Source organism: Nothobranchius furzeri, chromosome 5 (genome assembly GCF_043380555.1).
Source record: "Nothobranchius furzeri strain GRZ-AD chromosome 5, NfurGRZ-RIMD1, whole genome shotgun sequence".
Taxonomy (NCBI): domain Eukaryota; kingdom Metazoa; phylum Chordata; class Actinopteri; order Cyprinodontiformes; family Nothobranchiidae; genus Nothobranchius; species Nothobranchius furzeri.
In genome coordinates this window covers 5857146-5874605 of record NC_091745.1, presented here as the reverse complement: position 1 = coordinate 5874605, position 17460 = coordinate 5857146, and the positions used below count along the sequence as shown (strand labels likewise).

Genomic DNA, 17460 nt, shown 5'->3' with positions numbered 1-17460 from the left:
AACGCGCCTCAAAAGCGACCCTGCAGCGCCATCCAGCGGCTCCTTAGAGTAGAGCCAATGTGAGGTTTCAGGAGTGTCGGAAAAATCATAACTAATGATGGGAAGTTTCTATAATTTGTTACCAAATTAAAACTTGAAGTAATGTTTATTTACAAACAATAATATAAATTGTCTACTTTTTTCAAGAGTGGAATAATATTTAGGTTTAAACATTATATTTAATCAGTGTAAAATTTACTAGAAACACTGAAGGCATCACAGGCTAAAACTAAAACTAAAGAATGAGAAACAGAGAACAAACCGAATTAACTTGCTCTGGGAACCAGGAACTAATGAGCTTCAAAGAAAGTACACGCATTAACAGGAGGTGAAACTTAAACTTCAGGTTTCTGCTTATTTTGAGACTTTTAAGCATCAAACACAAGCATCACATCTTATTCTCGCCATCAAAAACCTCTAGATCGACTGATTTGAGCGTGACAGTCAAGATTCAACTGTAAGTAGGTGGAACCTTTTCCAGTTCGTTGGATCTGGACTTCAACCAGAGATCACTACACCTTTAAGAAGCCAATAACTTATTTTTTTTCCTTGCAGGAAATCACATGGAGGTGCTCCTGTGCTCACATGACTGTGTGAGCCATGGCAGGAGAGCTCAACGAAGGTAAAGTGCGTAAAGTTTTTAAAAATAATCAAGCCAACTCGTTTCGTTTTTTAATTTGATTTTTTTGTTGTTGTCGATTTTCATTGTGACGTGGAAGTAACGTGAGGGGAACTGAGTCAACGTGTCGGTTATTCATCTTGCCTGAGTGAACTCAGATTTTGTATTTTTGTTTATGCTTAAATGTATTCATCTGCTGTAAAAAAAAAAAAAACAACAACCGCAAGGTGCTTTATCAGCTTATCACTAAATAAACTTTGCTTCTTACCACCTGGGCTGCTTTTTAGACCTTGTAGATATTTTCCTCTTAAACTTGTCAGGTGTGCCAAATTATTCTGATAAAACTTTAGATTTCGTGTATTTTCTTTATAACGCTATTAAGTCTTTCAACTTGTTTTTTCTTGTGTCTTGTGTTTGGATACTGCGTAAAGATTCAGATTTAGTGTAAAATTAAATGTAACATTTAGTCACATGATGTGTCCTAACTTGAAAATCATTTTCAGAATGATTCGATTACCATAATAAACCCATGTGAAGTATGCTCATGTGCCATCCTGATCAAATTCTTCTAACCGAGGCATTTGTGATGCTGTGTGTTGTTCATTTAGGATCAGTTCCTGCATATTACAGGGACGTGTACGAGGCCATTCGATGCAGGACAGAGGAAAAAGTGCAGGTTGAAGTTTTTCAGAGGCTCCTTCAAATGTCTGATATCTCCAAGCTGACTTCTAACCAGGTGAGGTCAAATCTTGGAGATGCTGCAACAAGTAGCTTTAGTTTAAGAGTTTTAGTTAATCAGCAAAAATCAAGGTATTCTAAAAGTTTAATCAGAAATGCAGATAATTGCATTTATGAAATAAATTGAAGGTGTCGAGTCTGTATTATTCCAGATTTGAGTGACAGTATAATAGAAATGTCCCATTCCTGAGCACTCGACGTATCACTCCCTTTGTGTCCAGTGCTTTCTGCACACAGGAATGCAAACCCCGGTTGAAGTTTTGTCGACCTGCAGGTCATATTGTCTTTGTTTTTCTCAGATTGCTGAGCATGTTGACTCCACAGACGGATTCCTGAGTAAGCTATCCTTCTATAAAGCACTTGCTTTAATTGCTTTTGCTCAACAAGGGAAACAACCAACCCTCAAACTCTTGGAGAACTGCATACAGGGTAGGTGACAGCGCTGCAGTAAACGTTTTCTTTCTTTGCTTAATGAGTAGCTCGGAGATTCTTCACCATGTCCAAAGGCGACTTCAGCAATCCCTCATCTGCTGGGAAACTGCCACCTTTTTACTGGCTCACATGACATTTATCTGCATCAGTTCACTGTCTGAACCAATGCGCAGATGTTAGCAACACAAGCATTTACAGCATTTAATAAGCAACGTGATCATTTTCTTTCATAGTATTGATTTACTTGCTTTTTTTCCAGGGGCATATACAGAGGGGGAGTGAGGGGGCACCCCCCCCCCCCACACACACACACACACACTTCCCTAGGTTAAAAAGCTGGCCACTCCTAAACCTGAGACAGGAAAATTTCTAGAACATATGAACAATAAAATATCAAATGTAAAATGACATTTGGAAGTTTATTATTATTATTTTTATTGTTTATTATTAAACAGAGCTTGGTTCATGCTCCCAAAACATTTCTAAAATTCAGATGGTGAGATACTGGGTTCAGACAAAACTAACATATTTAAATAATTAAAAATTAACAAAAAGTAAAAATGCACTCAAATGCCTGGAAATTATATCCAAATTATCCAAAGTTCACCCTTCCTCTCTTTTATAAAAGAAAGCTGAATTTACAATGTCAGAATATGTTCCAATTTTATTGCAAATGTATGCATTTATTCATGGAAAAATGCCACTATTGATGAAAGTGCCTCATTGGTATTGTGCTTTGACTTGATTTTGGTTTATAGTAGCTAATAAGATTATGATTAATGCGTTTAACCCTCTCAGGCTCATAATAAGTTTTGATAAAAAGACGAACAACTAAGTCCTTCAGGGGGTACTTCTGGGTAAAAAAAATGCTCATGAAATACGTATGTGGAGTAACCAGGTGGGTAGGTTTTAACGTTGCTAATCTGCAACGCCTGCCTCCAGAGGGTTAATATAAAAAAAAAATCTAAGTTAGGAGCTGCTTACATGTGTCACCCTGGTCCAAATTTGTGCTCCTACTGGGCCACCTCAAAAAAGTTTTTTTTAGACATGCCAGTTTTTTTAAGTGAGAAAACATAATTTTATTTTATTTGTGTAGCAAAGCCATAACTATATTTAACAGTTGTGTGTTTTTTCCCTTTTCTCCCACATTGGGAAGATGATAGGGAACGTTTTATGGTTTCTTTTGAGGTAACCAACATGAAGGCTTGAGTTAGACCAATCCACGACCTTTTTCTGTGCCTAAACCCTTTTGTTTTTTCAAGTGTGGCCAGCATGGCAGCGTGCTGCTTCCTTGTCTACCCCTCAAACTAGTTTTTTGCTTTTGCCACAGTAAATCAGATTCAGTACAAGGGCGTCTTGGAATGTCCTGGACAGAATAATAGGTTGCATGTGTCCCGTGCACGAGACAGTCCTATTTAAAGACAAACGGAGGGAAACATAAAAGTGGTTTTTAAAATAAGCATTCCTCACAGTATTGAAATTCATCTCACTCCCGCTGTATTGATTCAATCACGCAAAGCAAATGTTAGCTGTGCCTGTGTGCTTGATAGAGTTGCCAAAACCTCAGCTCGGGGAGCCGAGGGAGCTGAACGCTCTGAGGATGCAGCCCGCTCAGGACGACGTGCTGACCATTTCAGAGACGCTGGACAAACTTCTGGACAGAGACACCGTCCAGGTGGAGCTCATCCCTGAGAAGAAGGGCCTTTTCCTCAAACATGTTGAGTACCAGCTCACCAGCCAGGCAAGAATCCAAGAACACATCCATTTGAAGACATTTAAATTCTCTCCATCACTGTTATTGGTTAATTATTTTTCTGTTTTGCTTCCCTCCCAAACCAGCGCTACAAAATATCAGTTTACAGACGTTACAGTGATTTTGACATCCTCCATGAAGTTCTGCTGCAGAGATTTGCCTACAGAGTGGTTCCTGCATTGCCACCTAAGAGGATGTTGAAAGCAGGTGAGCGTTTCTGTGATTGTTTTATTTGTTTTCTCTTCTTTACTTCCTGCATCGTCTCTTTGCAACCCGTATTTTCCTTGAGATCCGTTTAGGGATTGATTGAAAGGCTGTGAGACATTTTAATTAGCGGTTGCTTCAGCTGCCAAGCAATTTTTTAAAGATAAAAAATTAGCATCACTAAGTCAGAATCTGTTTTTTTTATATGAGTTATTGCAGTTCATTAAAGCTGTTGCCTGACAGACACAGAAACCAGTGGTGCATAAAATGAGCCTGTTTCACTTCAAAAAATCTAATTGTAGCTTTAGGTGATAATTATGTGAGTTGGTTCACACCGATGAATCCTCACCGCACACTAAAAAAGCTTCTTAACCCTACATTTAAAAATAATTTTCATCTGATTACTTTCACAGGTACTTTCTTCTTCTCTGATCCCATCAGGATGTTTCTGATTTTGTTGTAAAAAATATGCAGCTTTCCTTTAAACTTTACACGATTTGAAATTGATACAAAACTCAAATAATTTTAAATTCATGTTATATTTTAAGGTATATTTACAAGTTACATATAAGTTTCACTTATTTCAATCTCAAGTAAAGGTGGTTCAATTTTTGCAAGAGGAACTAGGCAGTTTTGGCTTGCTTGTAGCACCCCCTAGTGTCCGTTTGTAGAACCAAAAGCAAAACTTACCTCCTTGCTGTGCGGTCGTCCTTGTAACACCTTAATCTAACAGCTGAAATGTCTTCCAGCCTTCCTAAGTGTCTACAGGGAGTGGTTCATCACTAAATTAAACTAATCAGCTGTTTTCATGATCTAAAACATGCAGGAAATGTTGCTGGAAGCAGACTGCAGCACCAGATGAATATTCTGGCCACAGGAGGCGATTTGGGCTGGATGGCTTTTCAAATAACCCTAAAAAGTCATTTTATCACACACTGGCTCAAGAAAATGATTTAAAAATATGAAAAGTTGCAAAGTATGGTTTGAAGTCACGTCGAAAATCACTGCAGTTAGAATAATTTGTACTGAAACTCCTGTATCCTTCTGGTCACTGCAGGAACTTCATCTCTGTTTACTTAGTGGCGCAAAAGTAAAAAAAGTAGGCATCAAGAACATTATAGAAAAAATATACTTAAGTACAGTAACAAAGTACTTGTACTTTTAGATTCCATCACTGCTATTAATTAGCTCGGTTTTCTAATTCCACATCTCTTCTAAAATCTTTCTCTTCTCCTGTATTTGTCCACAGTCCTGACTTCCATCTCTGAGCGTGAGTTCATTGAGGGGAGGCGACGAGCTCTCGGCAGATTTATTAACTTGGTGGCTCGACATCCCCTCTTCTCTGAGGACGAGCTGGTGAAGACCTTCCTCACCTTCAGCGGCTCTGTATGTTGTGTTTTTAATGAGCTTCCAGTTTTCTGTGGTGGCTGTTGCACCATAACCGTTATCTTCACGATTCGTGACGGGGAAACACGTCCTGTTCCAGCTACCCTTTGTCTTTTTCCACTCATTCTCTATTCCATCCTGCTTCCCTCACAGGATGTTCAGACTAAGCTGCGTGACACTTGCAAGAAACTGGGCGACGAGTTCATGACCAACCGGACTGCAACCCTAGCCAAGGTTTGTCATTTAAATCACGACTCCAGGGGGAGCCACTTTATTATGAGCACCTAAACCAAGAGGTGTACTGGACTTGTTTTGCAGGAATATCTCCCAGCAGACATGCAGGCTCAGTTTGCAACAAGCAGAGAGATGATTAGAAACATCCACAGCAGCTTCCAAAAGCTGCGGGACAGAGCTGAGAAAATGGCTGAGCGCTCTAAGGAGAATGCTACTGATCTCCTCATGTTTGGTCGGGAGCTCAGGTATTTTATTATTAAGGGTATGAAGTTAGTCCTCTGGTAATACCTAGGGGTTTTCATAATAAGATTCAAATACTTTGTAGCTAATACCTAACCATAGACTCTCTCTTTTTATATTAATGTTCTTGACAGTACTCTGGGTTCAGATGCTTCACCTCTTCCCTCTTTGGCGTCATCACTGAGCACCTGGGGGACTCTGCGTCAGTCTCTGAAGAGCCTGTCCGTGGAGTTTGCCGTTTTGTCTGACAAAGCCTCTCAGCAGGTAGAGCGCTCAGTATTTCCCTGCTGCTTTTGCTCAAGAACCAGCGCTGGGTGATGAATGTTGTTTTGTTCATGTCTTCAGGGCAGACGGGAGGAAGATGATGTTGTGGAGAAACTCAACCTCTTCCTAGATTTGCTGCAGTCTTACAGCGTGAGTTTCTCTTGTGTTTATTTTCTGTGTTTTCTTTAAGTCCACCTTCAGCTGACACAAGCTGGTGTGACTGGGGTGTCTTTACATCTCATAAACAACTGAGATTGTGGCTCATCTGAATTTCCTTCAATGACACGGGGGATGGTTAACCACACAGTTAGCATATTGTGATAAAGTTCATTATTTTCTGTAATGTACTGATAAACATTAGACTTTCATATATATTGGATTTATTACACACAGCTGAAGTAGTTCAAGCCTTTCACTGTTTCTAATATTGATGATGTTGGCGTACAGCTCATGAAAACCCAAAATTCCTCTCAAAAAATTGGCAAATTTCATCCGACCAATAAAAGAAAAGTGTTTTTAATACAAAAAAAGTTAACCTTCAAATAATTACGTTCAGTTATGCTCTCAATACTTGGTCGGGAATCCTTTAGCAGAAATGACTGCTTCAATGCGGCGTGGCATGGAGGCAATCGGCCTGTGGCACTGCTGAGGTGTTTTGGAGGCCCAGGATGCTTCGATAGCGGCCTTAAGCTCATCCAGACTGTTGGGTCTTGCATCTCTCATTTTTCTCTTCACAATATCCCACAGATTCTCTACGGGGTTCAGGTCAGGAGAGTTGGCAGGCCAATTGAGCACAGTAATACCATGGTCAGTAAACCATTTAGCAGTGGTTTTGGCACTGTGAGCAGGTGCCAGGTTGTGCTGAAAAGTGAAATCTTCATCTCCATAAAGCTTTTCAGCAGATGGAAGCATGAAGTGCTCCAAAATCTCCTGATAGCTAGCTGCATTGACCCTGCCCTTGATAAAACACAGTGGACCAACACCAGCAGCTGACATGGCGCCCCAGACCATCACTGACTGTGGGTACTTGACACTGGACTTCAGGCATTTTGGCATATCCCTCTACCCAGTCTTCCTCCAGACTCTGGCACCTTGATTTCCGAATGACATGCAAAATTTGCTTTAATCTGAAAAAAGTACTTTGGACCACTGAGCAACAGCTGCTTCTCTGTAGCCCAGGTCAGGCGCTTCTGCCGCTGTTTCTGGTTCAAAAGTGGCTTGACCTGGGGAATGCGGCACCTGTAGCCCATTTCCTGCACACGCCTGTACACGGTGACTCTGGATGTTTCCACTCCAGACTCAGTCCACTGCTTCCGCAGGTCCCCCAAGGTCTGAAATCGGTCCTTCTCCACAATCTTCCTCAGGGTCCGGTCACCTCTTCTCGTTGTGCAACGTTTTCTGCCACACTTTTTCCTTCCCACAAACTTCCCACTGAGGTGCCTTGCTACAGCACTCTGGGAACAGCCTATTCGTTCAGATATTTCATTCTGCGTCTTACCCTCTTGCTTGAGGGTGTCAATGATGGCCTTCTGGACAGCAGTCACGTCGGCAGTCTTACCCATGATTGTGGTTTTGAGTAATGAACCAGGCTGTGAGGTTTGAAAAGCCTCAAGATTCTTTTGCAGGTGTTTAGAGTTAATTAGTTGATTCAGATGATTAGGTTAATAGCTCGTTTAGAGCAGTGGTTCCCAACCTTTTTCCCAAGGGACCCCTTTTTTTTTTTACCAGTAAAATTTTTGATGACCCCCTCCCATTCTCTCTTCCAGTACAAACAGTATTAAGAAATGATAAAATTGTTCAAACACATTTTAATGAACATTCAACACCTGAGATGGTTCCATTTGACAGCTACAGAGTTTGGCATTTAATGTGAGCTTTGGGCTTGTAACTCCTGGGCCAGTGATGGGATATCAGGCATGATGTTGGTGACAGCCAAACGAAAGTCACTGTGCACATCAAGCCTGTTGCGTGCTTTTGACTTGATGGTGAGAAGAGCACTGAAAGCTGTCTCTGAGAGTTGCGAATGGCAGGATGAATCTGGTCGTTGCGTGAAGCACGAGTCTTGGAGCAACTCCATGTCCTTTCACAAGCCAAAACTGCATGTATCCATATTCCTCATAGAATTTCTTCAAGAGAGAATTGGACTTGATATCCATGAGCTCATCCTCAGCCTGAAGGTATTCCACATCCTCTTCTTTTGCAAGAAACGGGTCCATCACCCATGTGTCTTTTGTGACATGTTCATTTATGTCTGAAAATCGGGATTTCATCTCTTCTTGCAGCTTCTCCATGTGCTGGGTGAACTGGTGGATCAAAGCATCAGATCATTCCCCCCCCGCTTGTTTACTTAAAGAGGGAAAGGGCTGTAGATCCCTCTTCATCAGTTTGTTCTTTCTGTACTCCACTTTACGCACAAATGCATCCACTGCTTCTTTGCACACCATTATAGTGGTCTGTGCACCCTGCATGTGTTTGTTTGTTTCATTATAGAGACTGAATATGTCTACCAGGTATGATGCATTAATTAAAAATTCATCTGTCATTTCTTCCACTAGTTTCTGGTTGTGAAGGGTCAAAAAATCTCTTATCGGCTTTTGAAGTTCCATGAAACGCTCCAGCACTTTGCCCCGTGACAACCAGCGCACCTCAGTATGGAGGAGGAGCGTCTGGTGCGTCTGGTCCTCACACATCTGTGCAAAGATTTGTTTATTTACTGGACGAGCTTTAATAAAGTTAACAATTTTCACAACAGTCTTTAACGTTTCATTTAGTTTCTCACAGAGATGTTTGCTGGCCAGGGCTTGTCTGTGTATCATGCAGTGAAACACCAGGCAGTGGGGTGCTTTCTCTCTCAAGCGGCTGTTGAAGCCTTTATTCTTTCCCATCATAGAAGCAGCTCCATCTGTGCAGCATGCCACTAAATTATTATAGGAAAGACGGTGTCTTGTGAAACATGTGTCGACAACACAAAAAATATCTTCTCCTCTGGTGGTGGTTGTTAGATTGACACAGTAGAAAGTCTTGTTTCAGTTCATTTTTTTCGATGTACTGCACATATACGATCAGTACCGCCTCCTCTCCTACAGTGGTGGTTTCATCAAGCTGGATAGAAAACGGACCAGCTTTGAGACTTTTTATTAGAGTGTTCTCAACATTTCCAGCCATTCTGTCAATTCTGTCTTTTACCGAGTTGTTAGACAGCGGCACTGTCTTGAATTTTCTGGCAACCTGAGATCCACACATTACTTCTGCCATTTTAATGCATGCCGGTTTAATAAGTGTCTCTGCTATATTATGAGGCTTTTTAGCTTGTGCAACAAGGAGAGAGCACTCAAACGATGCAATAGTTGCTTGCTTTTGGTCACTTCCAGCTCTGGCAAAACTTTCCTTGATGTTCTGGGGTCTGTTTGTCATCACAGTTTCTTTTTTGCGAAGAAAAAAATCCCTGGGTTTACCCACCGTATCTGGGTGTCTGGTTGTCTGATGTCGCTTCAGTTTGCAGGGTTTCATACTTTCATTAGCTAGTTTCTCACCACAAATTACACACTCAATTTTGACTTTGTCCATTGACTCAATAAAACCAAACTCCAGATAGCTGTCCTGATAAGTCCTTTTTTTTCTTTCTGAGACAATCCATATTCTCTTCTCTTTCACGCTTGGCCATTTTCCCAACCTCTTTGGATAGCTTCCAAGCTAGCTCCGTTGTGCAATCGTTCCGTTACGCTAGTAGCATCATTGTCAATAAAGTGATTTCAGTTTTTTATTAACTCAATAGGGCTTGTGATCACACGTGATTACGCATAGCATTCTGGGATGTGTGCAGACAAGTTGGAAGCTCGACGAGTGTAAATAAACCGTGAAACAAACGGTACTGTCGCAGAAAAGAAGCGGATTTGGGTGAAAGAAAGTGTTAAACAACATTATAAAATCCCAAAAAGGATGCGGATTATACAGGGATGCATTATATAAAGACGTCAGGGTCCAGTATGAGGACAAAATCAGCGTTATAAATGGCTTTGATCCACATGAAAGACCCAAGACCGGAGCACTGATGACATATTGTTGCCGCTGCAGTTCTGCATAACGGACATTTTCAGCTTTCTTGTTTGTGGTGTGAGCAGATGTAAACGTCCGGATGAGAGGTAAAACTTTTATTTGCTGGTTTTCATAGTAAAACAATCAAAATCGTCATCTCAGCAGGAGAAGTTGTGTTGTGTGTCAGCGCACCGCATTAGTTCACCGGTACGTGCGTGTAGCCTGTGTGAGTGTGTGTGTGTGTGTGTGTGTGTGTGTGTGCGTGCGTGCGTGTGTGTGTGCATGTCGTGGTTAAAAGGAAAGAAATGATGTATAAAAACATACACCATCTGTAACTTACCAGAGTGAAAATCATCCAGAAGGTGATGTTTGGTGGTCTTACAGCTGCGATCCAAGTGAGCCGATGAGACTTTGTTATGCTAGCTACTTGGTCTCCGTGGTTTTGCCTCCAAGCAGGAAAACGGTGAAAAGTTAGCTTGTTTTCCACCTTTATTCTCATGGCGATCACGTGTCAGCCCACAACACAGCACCGACTTACTATAGTTGTGTAATACAACTGATCAAATGAATAATAGATTAATTTAAGCCGCAAAAACGAGCGCGCTGTTTACAGTAGTAACACGTAACAAGGGCGGCTGCATTGGTGATGACGTCACGATCACAGGCCCTGTAAATATTACAAAACTGTAAAGATTTAGTATGCTACACAAACATTAATTAAATGCTTAGAATTTTTATTTAAGCTCCAATTTATTTAGTAAACATTAAATGAAAAAATAAAATAAATGAAGTTTTAACCCCTCAAAGTGGAGAGGTCCTGGCGACCCACTGAGAGGTTTTGGCGCCCCCTTGTGGGGGTCGGGACCCCCAGGTTAGGAACCACTGGTTTAGAGAACCTTTTCATGATATGCTAATTTTTTGAGATAGGAATTTTGGGTTTTCAGGACCTGTATGTGTGTGTGTGTGTGCGTGTGTGTGTATGTATATATATATATATATATATATATATATATATATATATATATATATATATATATATATATATATATATATATCTCACACACACGCACACACACATACAAAGTCAGAATAAAGACTTATTTACAGCCTCAAAAAGTTATTTCACTGCTTTTCTGGTCTGGAGCATACAGGTGTGTGTTAACATGTCATGTCAGGGAGGAAACTGACCCTAGAGCATTGACGTTAGAGAAAGTGTTGCTGCCCGTCAGTTTAGGAAGGGTGAGAATAAAGTTCCATATAGAGAACGATTTAGGTGGAAAACATTTAATACATTTTCCATCCTTCCAGAAATGGAGTTCACCCAGAGGTGCGGCTGTGCAATGCTTAGAGAGATTACAAACCCCCCAAGAGCTACAGCTCAGACTCCACAGGCTTCAGATTACATGTTAAATGTTAACATTATCAAAGAAATATGGCTCATTTTCATGCTTGGCCACTTGACACACTCTGGCAGCACAAATGAAGTTTGCAAAGTTGCATACGTGCAAACTTAATTTGTTTTTTGGAACAGATGAGACTAAAAGTGGGATATGTAGCTACAATCCACAGGAACACGTTTCAGGAACGGCAAACAGCACCTCCTACCACCTGTGAGCGTGATGGTGGAGGGATGATGATCCTTGCAGTCACTGTTGATTATGAACTCCTGTGTACAAAAGTATTCGAGTCAAACGTGGAGCTGTCTTTGCCAATGGCTGAAGCTGGCAGCAAATCTAGATCAGCAAAAGAACAAACTCATGCCACAGCCATATTGCCGTGGAATCAGTTATCCTCACATTTTCAGTCACATCACCAGAAGCACCGTGCTTTTTCTCCAGGATCTCTGTGAGCGTCATGAAAGGGGCGTTCTCCACGAGCACCAGAAGGCTCTGCACAAATACAGCATACTGAAGAGGCAGATGATGAGTGCCACGGTGCAGTCCAAAGAGCAGGTGTCTGTGGAGCAGCTGGAGTCACGAATCGTTCAGGTGATTTACTTTGTCTCCCTTCTTCTGGTGCAACTCTGTTGTCTCTGTATAAATAACATTCTCACTCTGGCTGAGTGCACCTGCAACTTAAACACACAGTTGGGATCATCACTGCTAAAAATCACCTAACATATGTGTTTCTTGTTGTTAGTAAAGAAGGAAAAACCTGAAATATAAATGAGATAGGTAAAAAAGCAGCAATGTCTGCAGAAAATGCTATTGATGTGGATTTGGGTACCACAGACCTGTTTTTATTATTATGCACTAAAACTCATTGAATGCAGAACACCTTCCCTTGAATCCCTTTGAAATATTCAGTTTGTGATGGTTTCAAAAACAGTTTGACGGAACCAGAGCGGCGTTTCAGTCCGTGGTACAAAACTGGGTATAGAAAGTAATTAATTTGCTGTGTGCTCTCGTCCTGGTGGCTTTTATCTTGTGGCTGCAGTTCCTCTTTGTCTCTGTGGTTTATTTGTGTTGGCTGTTTGGTCTCGTTGGTTGTGTGATTCCCCTTAAAGGGACTTTAAGGAAGTTTAATAACCAGTACATGCAGAGACATTTTAAATTTCTTCCTCATAAATTCTCCTGCATGCCCTGGTCCTGTAGAATGACACCTGGCATGCTTACTGATTGCCTCTGTATTCCTGTAAAATCACAGAAAAAGAACAAGCCTGCTTCCCCGGTGCCTTCCAGAGGCAGCGTAATGCGTGATGACGTCATGTGCGCTCACGCTCAGGCATAGCCCATGGCGTTTGCTATCTGTAGCTTAGCGGCAGAGCGAGAGGCAGTGTTGCCAACTCGGTGACTTTGTTGCTGTTGCTAGCACCTAGCGACAAACCTAGCAAAATTTCTCAGGGCCGTTTGCTACTTTCTGTACTTATTCTTGTAGATATTCACTACAGATTAGCAACGTAGAAACCATTTGCACTCCGAACCGTTATTCTGCGAGCAAGGAAAGAGAATGACAATTTCTGCATGTGCACGAGGACATAAACCTTTGACCATAGACATCGACAAATGTCTGCAGGGCCGACGGTACTGCGGCAGAGCTGGAGACCGCCGATTTATGCCTGCTGCTGCAGCAGATTCATGCCGCTGCAGAGTCACGTTTCTACTGGAGACAACGCAGGAGTGAACCTGCACTCTTTGGTTCTGCAGCCGTAGGGCCCTTTGGCTTTTCCTGCATTTAGCAAATAAAGTCAGTGGGAGTTTGAGCTACTGTCCCGTTAACACATGCAGCCCTGTGGCTCATCTGAATTTCCTTCAATGACACGGGGGATGGTTAAATCAGGAGACACCCGCTCCCAGTTGCTCGGTGCACGCTATTATCACAATCTAGATCTAGAGAGAAAACACAATGGAGAAGTGGAGAAGGTGGAAAAGCAGCTATTCAAGAAAATGCTGGTAATGCACAAACGTGACAGAGTCTGTGAGAATGAGGAGAGCAGGAGGTCTGAGCTATGTCCCATAAGAAAACTGGATCACCACACCAAATCTGCCCTAATATCACTTTGTTTATTCTTTTAGAATTTATTTTACACATCAAAGCAATTTGGGCATTTTTAATCATACTAATTAATCATTTTAACTAATAAAATAGTGATAGGGGGAAAAGGTTGATGCTTTCAAAGCAAGCCGGGGGCTTTCCGTTTATGATGGAACAATTTTTGGGGCTGCCTGTCTAGCGCAGTGTTTCCCAACCCTGGTCCTCATGGCGCACTTTACTGCACGTTTTCCATGTTGCCCCTTTAAACACCAGTGTTTCACTGCTGCCACACGCCTGACCTAAATGAATGAATGATTAACAGGCATCTACAGCACTTGATGTTCTCATGAGGAGACGATGGAAATCAGGTGTGCTGAAGCAAACACATGGAAAACATGTAGGTCAGTGTGCCCCGAGGACCAGGGTTGGGAAGCACTGGTATAGCGTGCCTACATCAGAGTCCACTGTTTGTCTAATTTATTAGAATTGGGTAGAACAGTCTAAACCTGTAAATTGCACCGGTATGGGACTGACTCAGCTGTTGTTTTTGTTCAGGAGTGTGCACGCCCAGCATGTGTGCCTCATGCACGAGCTTACTATTGAAGCTGCAGTTACATGTTTGGCCTAAGAGGGCAATCACGAGCAAAACATTTCGTTGAATAATAATTTTTGGTAACTCTCTACAATAAGAGTCCTTTCATTAACATTACTTAGTGCATTATTAAGCATTAAAAAAACAGAGTCCCCCTTTATTAATGTTACCGTTATTTTGAGATATTAAGTGTCTTTAAGTTTAGGATGAAGAGCCAAGTGGTGGGGGTCTCTGTACTAATGCATTGCATAATGTTAAGCAAGAAGTTAGGTAGTTAATACTTTAATAGTTTATTAGTGCTTAATAATGCACAGATGTACCTTTATTTTAAAGTGTTATCTGATATTTAACACCGAAGAAATTCAATTCAATTCAAAAATACTTTATTAATCCCAGAGGGGAATTGATTGCTGTAGTAGCTCAGAATAAAAAGAATATTCAAGTCATCAAAGACTTGTAGATCTTTTAGAATAAGGTGAATATATATGAAGCCAGGTAGCAGTTTTTCTTTAGGATTGAGAGGAGATGCAGGAAGATAATAAACAGACAGGACAGAAAAATAGTCAAATAAAAACAAGTTAGTTTTTGTACCTGGTGGTTGCAACAACCAGACACCACTGAAGGTAATCAGAAGTGAGGAACAGAAAATGAAATAATTATTTTAATGTTTAGAGCAGCAGGAACTCTGAGAGGCTGCAGGCGCATCAGTGAGTCTGCGGCCGCTGTGCGGGGGGGGGAACAGTAAAGATGCAGAAACTACCGTTGTTAAGAGATGTGATTAACTTAGAAAATGTGGACGCAATTTTAATTGTCAAAAACTCAAGCGAACCAACCCGCTTCAGGTGTATGACGTCATCGACTAGTCAAAGTCGATTCGATTTTCATTACTTGTCTGTGCAGCCCCTAGTGTGTGTGTGTGTGTGTGTGTGTGTGTGTGTGTGTGTGTGTGTGTGTGTGTGTGTGTGTGTGTGTGTGTGTGTGTGTGTGTGTGTGTGTGTGTGTGTGTGTGTGTGTGTGTGTGTGTGTGTGTGTGTGTGTGTGTGTGTGTGTGTGTGTGTGTGTGTCTGCTCTGTCTTCTCGATCCCCAGTGAGTCATGGTGGATGGCTGCTTATACTGAGCCAGGATCCTCTGGAGGTTTATTCTTGTTAAAAGGGAGTTTTCCTCTCCACTGTCGCTAAATGCTTGTTTAGTATGAGGGTTGCTGTAAAGACATCGAAACTAGTCAGTGACTCGATGCATCCTGCTGGGTTCCTTATATAGGACACTTTTTACTGATTGGCTTAGTGAACTGAACTGTATTGGAATGTTTAGTTCGTGAAGTGCTTTGAGAAGATTCGTCGTGATTTGGCGCTTTATAAATAAACTTGTATTGAATTGAGTCTGATCTTCAGAAAAACCTTTTCTGTGATACATTTACTATTATTAAAGTAAGAAATACATTCATAGTATATATTTTATTGGCATATATATATATATATATATATATATATATATATATATATATATATATATATTTTTTTTTTTTGTGATTCTGCTAATAGCAAGAAAGTGCCATTCAGACCATGGAGCTACGCAACTACTTCTCCTTGTTCTGCCTTCATCAAGAGACTCAGCTCCTCTTCACCTACCTGCCAATCACCTCCCACATCCTGGGGGCTTTTGTTAACTCCCAGGTGCAGGGCCACAGAGAGGTACGGCTGTTAGGTCACTTTACTTTTAGATTATCTTTTGAAATAACCCACATTATGGATCATTTGTAACTGAGCATAATGGCTTGGAATTAAGCTTCCATTTGTCACAAACCAGAATACATCTACAAATTATTTTAGTGGAACATCTTATTAAAGCAAATGTAACATTTTTAATTTTCACTGAAATTCGTGAACCATTATTAAATCAATCTTTCTGTGGACATTATGGGAATTATTTAGAGACGAGTTTGTTTTACAGGATTTATTTATAGGATTGTGTCCTAAGGTCTATGCAGCATTAACACAAGTGGGATGATTTTTTTCTTTCAGATGGGAGAGGTGTGGAATGAACTTCAGCTGAAGCTTGGGTGTCTCTTTGGTGGTAAAAACGGATTGAAGCTTCCCATTTGAAACCTAAATGCTCATGTGATGAAGACGAAATGCAGCCGCAGAAGAGGAGCACAAGTGGGAAAATAAAAAAGCTCCATGAGCTTAAGACCAAAACATATAATTGCACTCTGCACACTTGAACCTGGAAGATCCTGCTTTAAAATGTTTGGCTCCAACAGCAGTCATACTGTCTGCAAGACTGGGTTTATACTCGGAGATGTACCGTCTATTTCAGAGTCCACTTTCAGAAAAGTCAGCAGAGAAAAATGTTTTGTTTTTTTTTTTGTTACAAGAAGGGTGACGATATATTTCTACGTTGCACCACGGTGGCAGAAGCACCCATCAAAGTTTAACACACTAACTGACTCATCAAGAGGAACACAGAAAGTTGAGTCTTTCAGGATGGGATTAGCTTTTAATCTCTGCAGCTCTTTTGGCTGAATTTAACCAACATAGTTTAGCTTTAGAAGATCATGCAGCAGCAGTTTGCATATTTTTGATAATGTTCTGCATTTTTCTGTTGTTTTTCTTAGTGGCTTGAAATTTTGCATCCGTCTGGAATATTTGATTTAAAACACGTACACGTTTTTACACAACTGCTGAAGTTAATAAACCTAACAGATAAAAACATACCCGGACATTCGTTATCAGCTCAAGTTTGTAAACCTCTTGAATTGTAGAATGGTAATTAGCTGGAAGGTTTTTAATGTAGAGCCGTATGTAAAAGTCCACATCCTGGACAACTTTTCTAGTAGCAGATGCTGAAGTCGGAGGATCAGCATGATTGGACTCGAGTTGCTGCTCTTCAACATGTTCACCCAGACGAGCCAGAGTGCTGCTCTGAATTAGAAACATTTAGGTTGAAACTCAAATTGGAAGGGAAAACACTGCACCCAAGCTTCAGATATCTAATCCCAGTTGAGATGCATGGAGGTGGAAGTTTCATGATGTGGGTCAGTTTCGCTTCATTTTGATTAACAAAAAAAAATATATATAGAAGAAAATCTACTGACTTTTCCATAGTATTTAATTTCTGTTTAACATGTTTAGATCTGGACAATGATCTGATCATTTAGCCCAATTTTTAAAGGCTTCACACCATATTTTTAATAATTTAAGCTTTTCAAAAGGCCTGAATTTGGTGTGACTCTAGAATGGGAAGATAGTGAGACTGACAATCATTCTCACTCACTGAATATTTCAATAGCAAGAAATGTTCATTAATTACCAAGGATATACATTTATCTGAATGTACAGTGAGTCATAGGATTTACACTGAAAAATAATTTCTAAATGACCTAATCATCACTTTTATGTTGTGTAGGACAAAAATACTTCATGTTACTGTCCTGCTGAAAAAGGAAAAAG

The 17460-nt window shown here is 40.8% G+C and overlaps 1 protein-coding gene across 2 annotated transcripts; it reads left to right on the top strand.

Moving 5' to 3' along the window:
• The first annotated feature begins 477 nt into the window (after positions 1 to 477).
• On the top strand, positions 478 to 16800 carry snx8a (sorting nexin 8a). Of its 2 annotated transcripts, XM_015948626.3 has the most exons (14): positions 478 to 496; positions 595 to 661; positions 1267 to 1394; positions 1696 to 1825; positions 3379 to 3569; positions 3668 to 3788; positions 5035 to 5171; positions 5325 to 5405; positions 5490 to 5650; positions 5780 to 5909; positions 5991 to 6059; positions 11783 to 11932; positions 15553 to 15702; positions 16033 to 16800. In XM_015948626.3, exons 2-14 carry the CDS (start codon positions 640 to 642, stop codon positions 16111 to 16113), a joined length of 1551 nt encoding a protein of 516 aa, XP_015804112.3. In that variant the 5' UTR covers positions 478 to 496; positions 595 to 639; the 3' UTR covers positions 16114 to 16800. The 2 variants fall into 2 exon arrangements, with proteins under 2 accessions (XP_015804112.3, XP_015804113.3); XM_015948627.3 differs by lacking the exon at positions 478 to 496 and having other exon boundaries at positions 611 to 666.
• Positions 16801 to 17460: the final 660 nt, after the last annotated feature.

Coding starts and splice junctions, on each gene's coding strand:
- snx8a (XM_015948626.3), top strand. CDS start 640: ATGGCAGGAGAGCTCAACGAAG. Junction 5,651..5,779: donor ATGTTTGGTCGGGAGCTCAG/GTATTTTATTAT, acceptor TGTTCTTGACAG/TACTCTGGGTTCAGATGCTT. Junction 5,910..5,990: donor CTGACAAAGCCTCTCAGCAG/GTAGAGCGCTCA, acceptor TCATGTCTTCAG/GGCAGACGGGAGGAAGATGA.